The 6000-nt window shown below is 46.5% G+C and overlaps 1 protein-coding gene across 1 annotated transcript in view; it reads left to right on the forward strand.

Annotated features, from left to right (window-relative positions):
• The window catches only part of LOC103644613 (protein STRUBBELIG-RECEPTOR FAMILY 5), a 37769-nt gene extending 32853 nt beyond the window's left edge, over window positions 1-4916 (forward strand). Inside the window, exons 2-5 of the mRNA XM_020541498.1 lie at window positions 4399-4419; window positions 4496-4566; window positions 4660-4731; window positions 4841-4916. Of these exons, the coding sequence (XP_020397087.1) occupies window positions 4399-4419; window positions 4496-4566; window positions 4660-4731; window positions 4841-4916 (240 nt within the window). The remainder of the gene's footprint in view (window positions 1-4398; window positions 4420-4495; window positions 4567-4659; window positions 4732-4840) is intronic.
• Window positions 4917-6000: the final 1084 nt, after the last annotated feature.

Below are 6000 nucleotides of genomic sequence, written 5' to 3' on the forward strand. Positions count from 1 at the left end.
GCACTTACATTATGCAAACTAGTTCAATTATGCACTTCTATGTTTGCTTTGGTTTGTGTTGGCATCAATCATCAAAAAGGGGGAGATTGAAAGGGAATTAGGCTTACACCTATTTCCTAATTGATTTTGGTGGTTGAATTGCCCAACACAAATAATTGGACTAACTAGTTTGCTCTAGTCTATAAGTTCTACAGGTGCCAAAGGTTCACAATAAGCCAATAAAAAGACCAAGAAAAGGGTTCAAACAAGAGAGCAAAAGACAACCCGAAAGGCACCCTGGTCTAGCGCACCGGACTGTTCGGTGCACCACCGGACAGTGTCCGGTGCACCACCGAACAGTGTCCGGTGCACCAGGGCACTTCAGCTCGAACTCTTCACCTTCGGGAAAATCAGAGGGCGCTCCGCTATAATTCACCGGACTGTCTGATGTGCTAGCGGAGCAACGGCTACTTCGCGCGCAACGGTCGACTGCAACCGCATTCAATGCGCTACAGTGCGCGCAGAAGTCAGAGCACGCGCGAGTGGTGCACCGGACAGTCTACATGACCTGTCCGGTGCACCACCGGACAGCCCAGTGGCCCCACAAGTCAGAACTTCAACGGTCGAACCCCAACGGTCTGCTGACGTGGCTGGCGCACTGGACAGTATCTGGTGGCGCACCGGACTGTCCGGTGCGCCATGCGACTGCAACCTTCCAATGACCATTTTTGGTGGTTGGGGCTATAAATACCCCAACCACCCCACATTCATGGCATCCAAGTTTTCCACTCTTCTACACATTACAAGAGCTAGCATTCAATACAAGACACACCAAAGAGATCAAATCCTCTCCCAACTCCACACAAAGCTTTAGTGATTAGAGAGAGTGATTTATTGTGTTCATTTGAGCTCTTGCGCTTGGATTGCTTCGTTTCTTTCTCATTCTTCTTGTGACAACTCAATTGTAACCAAGGCAAGAGACACCAATTGTGTGGTGATCCTTGCGGGGACTTTGTGTCCCGTTTGATTGAGAAGAGAAGCTCACTCGGTCTGAGGGACCGTTTGAGAGAGGGAAAGGGTTGAAAGAGACCCGGTCTTCGTGACCACCTCAACGGGGAGTAGGTTCGCAAGAACCGAACCTCAGTAAAACAAATTATCGTGTCTCGCTCTTTATTCACTCACGATTTGTTTTGCGCCCTCTCTCGGACTCGTTCTTATTTCTAACGCTAACCCGGCTTGTAGTTGTGCTTAAGTTTAAAAATTTCAGATTCGCCCTATTCACCCCCCTCTAGGCGACTTTCATCATCTGGAGACGACATAGATAGTATACCGCTAGATATATAGGGAGAGAGAGCACGCAAACGAAGAAAGAAGCCTAGCCGGAGCAGCTCCAAACCGAGAGGCACCCTCACCAGGCGTCAGTCCGAGAAGGGCGAGAGAATGCGAGTGTCTTCCCAGCCCTGGAACAGCCGAAGCAACACAACAACACCACCAACTCCGTAGCATATGCCGACTACTGCCACGCTACTGGCCTTGATTGTCCAATATCTCAGACCTGGACTCCTCATCGCCAAGATAACATAAGCGTGGCATGCGCCACCATATACTACTCGACGACACGCATGGAGAAAGGCCAGGAGCATGGCCGACTCGCCCCGTACCCGCGTCGACGAGCATCAACCGGCTCGCGGATGCGACCGTGGGCGAGGGCAGGTTGGGGAGGAAGAACAACGCGAAGGCCGGGAAGACGAACGGGACATCCGACAACGGCGTAAACAATGATGCACACATGATGTGAAATGTCCTCGTGGACGTGCAATAGCCACTGCGCGAGTCAGTGTCGGGGCTGGTGTCAGACGAATACGGGGAGTAGACGCCTGCTCCTACGCCCTCTGCCGAGAATGGGGTGGCGCGAAGGTGGAGGCATGAGGGAGAGAGAAAAGAAGTAGAATGACGAACGAGGTTGTGGCAACTGATGTGAGTACCATCATTATTGTGCGGAGGTATAGATGACCAAATGAGCCATGTCTGGCGAGCCAGACTGAGGTACGACTCATTTAATAATGCCTGGGCTAACTCGGCACGAGCGCCGTGCGGTGCTTGGGCCGTAGCCTCGGTCCGTAGTGCTGGCCCGGCCCAGCACGCTTATTTTTTCATTTTACAAAAAATCATATATACATATGTACAATTTATATTTACTATTATAAACACCTGAGCATGATGTTATACTGGTTATACAACTTCGTTAAGTGTCTCTCACCATTCTTTCATCAGTGTGTGGGTTGAAACCCACCTCTTGCATAGAGATATATAGATATCTCTACTAACTATTAAGCGCTTACTGTAGACTGCCCCCGCCCCACCTCCGCCTCCGCCCGCCCCACCTCCGCAAACCTCGCCGCAAACCGCCCGTCCGCAAACCTCCGAACGCCGCGATCCTCAAGCCCGCAAATCCCTCCGCGGTCCTCAAGCCCGACCTCCGGAAACCCCGCAGCCGCCCCCGAGCAAACCCCGCCGCAATCCGTTCGCCGCGTCCCCGAGCAATCCCGAGCCCCGCCGCAATCCGTCCGTCGCGCCGCGACCGCCGCATACTCAGCCGCAAACCGAAAGCCCCGAGCTCAATCCCCCGCGCGTGGCCCCGAGCTCAATCCATCATCGCAAGCACGAGCAAGCCTTTGATTGTCTCTGGCGGAGAGGTTTGGTACGCGCTCAATCCTACTCCCCCCGCCTCCCCCTACCTGCCCTCGCCAGCCCACCTACACATGCTGCGACCTCTCCCTCCGCGAAAGCCGCGACCGCACCAACCACCGCCGCGAAGGTATCAAGGTGCTGCTCTCCCTCGAGGATGGCGCACTCGCAAGTTGAAAGCCCAGACGAACGATCGATTCAGACACTGGCGACAGCGCTGGCGTGTTCAAGCTATCAGTTTTATAGTGCCCGCACATGGCAAAATTGGGAGAGTGGCGTCTGCCCGACCGATTCTTGCCGGATGCCGGGTGGTGATTCCTTCTGGTGGGCTCCCGTCAGTGGACAGTGGCATCTGCCCGCTCCGTCTGTGATCCTTGGTCCCCTAAACACTGCTTTCTCTCTCTCGTTTTTTTCCGCATGATTTTGATTATCGAAAATGATCGCGCTTATACTAGAGGGTAAATGAGCGGGGACATATTTTGGTATTTAGTTTCGTTTCTTTCTGATTTCGAGGAGGGAAGTGTCTGCATGTAAAAAAACCTGTAATTTCTGAAGTTAGGAGGGCTTTATCTTTAGGACGCGCAGTAAACTCTTGTGAGGTGTTCTTTGCAGCGAACAGTGATCTAGATGGATTCAGATCTGTAGCTGTTGTTCGAATTCTTTTTTTATATGGTTTGGTTTTTATTCGCACCCTTTCAATCCACGGACGGGACGACTTTATTCCAAATGCGCAGTGTATCATGTAGATCAATCGAGCTTTTTATTAGAGAAGTGATTAGTTTCCAGAGGAGTTGAAAATTTGTGTGATGCTTTCTCAGAAGCAGAAAAGGGTCGATTTCTCAACGAGCAAACAAAGAATGGTCGAACAGGGTAGCACGCACGAGTGGTTGGGATATTTAATATTTTCCCCAAAAGATCGAGTGGTTGGGATATTGGAGCATTGCTCATCTACCGTCTTTGCTTTTGGTTCTAAACGTTGTTTGGAGTTTAGGCCAGACGAGATTCTTTACTGTGTTCCTTCGGCTACCTTTTGTACCTTTCTTTGTATTGATCTCCTTTTATTCGACGACTGGTATCATGTTGTTGCTTTCTTGAACCTGATGTGCCTGTGCTGTCAAGCAATTGGTTGGGCCTGTCTTATTCCATCTTTTTAAAGATCCATCATAATCAATTCATCAATTTCTCTTTAGTTTCATTAGTAAGCAACTAGCACATTAGGTTGTGATCCTTATCTCATAAGTTGAGTATAGCAGCGAGAGAGTGTGAAGTGACCTATGGATGGTCTCACACAATTTTTAGACCTAGCTAACATATGTAAGGTTGCTGTCGTGTGAGTATTAAAGAATATATCTGTACACTTTAGTTTAGCACACGTCAAAGAAGTAAAGGCAGTCTCTCTCTCTCTAAGTTGCATTGCAAATCATGTTCTTCAGAAGACAGTAAAAAGACTTTATGCTTATAGATTCTCAGAATGGTTCTATTAATTAGAATGAGGTACTTCCTGTTTATTTTTTTAAGTTTTGTTGAAACTCAGGATTGGGGTGATGTGCCTTTGTTACCATCTCGGGGCTTAAGTTTTACTCTGCAATAATATTTCACATTTTTTTGTTTTATGTACAATGCCCATTATGTACAGGAGTTCATATTTTTCTATTAATATTTTAACATTTCACAATATGCATGTGACTGTTGCAGATTGATTTGCTGCTGGTAGGACTTTTCTGAACGTAGATTGAAATCAGTAACCAAATTGTGAGTTGCCCCAGAGATTTCCTGCATTGACCATCGTAGTAATGCAACTTAGTTGAATTTTCCTTGTTTTACGTAGTACAGTGATCTCAGCAATAACAATCTCAACGGCGATCTTCCATATCAGCTTCCACCAAACGTGGTTGAATTGTGAGTTTACGGTTCTCATCCACATTCAACTTTTTTGCGTGGGTTCGTGCCTAAACCAACACATTCTCTTATATTTTTTTCTTATTCATGCAGAAATCTTTACGGAAACTCTTTAACTGGAGGAGTTCCTTATTCGATATCTCAGATGGGTGATCTGGAAACACTGTAGGAATTCCAATTCGCATTGCACTCTATTTAATTGTTTGCTTTATGTACCCTTCAGATTTTTGTTTGCATCGGTCCTTATATAATTCGTCATCTGATTAAACTGCAGAAATTTGGGCAAGAACCACCTAAGCGGGCAGTTGACAGATATGTTTTCACAACTTCCAAAGCTCTCAACATTGTAAGTCAAGCAGCGAATTCCCCAGTGTTTTTTGACTGTCAAGGGGGGACCCCACCTGATTTCCCCAGTTTTTGGTATCTAACAGGAATTTGTTTTCTATAGTAGTTGCTAGAATGTTATTTCAGTGAGTCTGTCCTGTACGACTAACCTCGATTATTTCATCAGGGATCTCTCCTTCAAACGCTTCTCAGGCAGCCTGCCCAAGAGTTTTCAGCACCTAAAAGACCTCAAGACGCTGTGAGGGAACTGAAATTTGCACATGGTAGTAATTCATCCATACTTTATTTCAGATCTACAATCAGTGCCATTCTTTTCAAAACGTATGTAGGAATGTGGAGAGCAACCAATTCAGTGGTCATATAGATGTTCTAGCGAAACTTCCTCTCGAGGATCTGTAAGTATATCTCAAATTAAATACTCACTGCATAAAACTACTCTTTTTCTCAAGTACATTAAAAAGCAAGATTATCCTGACGACTCCATATATGCATTGCGGTGCCTCGGCACAGCAGTACAACATAAATAATTCTGTGAAAAATGCGAGCTAAAAAATGTGTTGCCAGTTTTAGCCATGTAATGGGTACACTATAGCCTGTTTACTGCACTCAGATAGTCGAACATGCAGTGGTTCATGGCCAGGCCAACCATTCATGTTGTAGTAGCATGTAAAGCGGATAATATGTCGTCAAGAATTTTTTGGACCAACGAGTGATAAAGCAAGCAAAACATGTTTGTGCAGCTACCACTGGATCAGTGTGTAGTAGGGCAAACACAGAGAGTAGTTTACTGCAACAATCCGACAGTGTTACCATCTGATTGAAGCTATTTTACTTTCTACAAAGAAGACTCATAATTGTTTTACTTTAGTTTCGATATACCATGTAAATTGTAATGCACAGTGTCCGATGTGCCTGTCTCAACTCGATTGGTATTGTGTTGTGTGTTTAGTGATTCTGGTTTATCCTTTGGGATGCTTATGTGATAATATGTTTGCAATGTGTTTTTCCCGCTGAGGCATATAATTGACCTAAAAAGGCACTTCAAGCGGGCAGGAGAATCCAAGGCCCTTCCCAAGTACTTCCAAATAA

This window comes from Zea mays, chromosome 1, assembly GCF_902167145.1.
Source record: "Zea mays cultivar B73 chromosome 1, Zm-B73-REFERENCE-NAM-5.0, whole genome shotgun sequence".
Lineage (NCBI taxonomy): Eukaryota > Viridiplantae > Streptophyta > Magnoliopsida > Poales > Poaceae > Zea > Zea mays.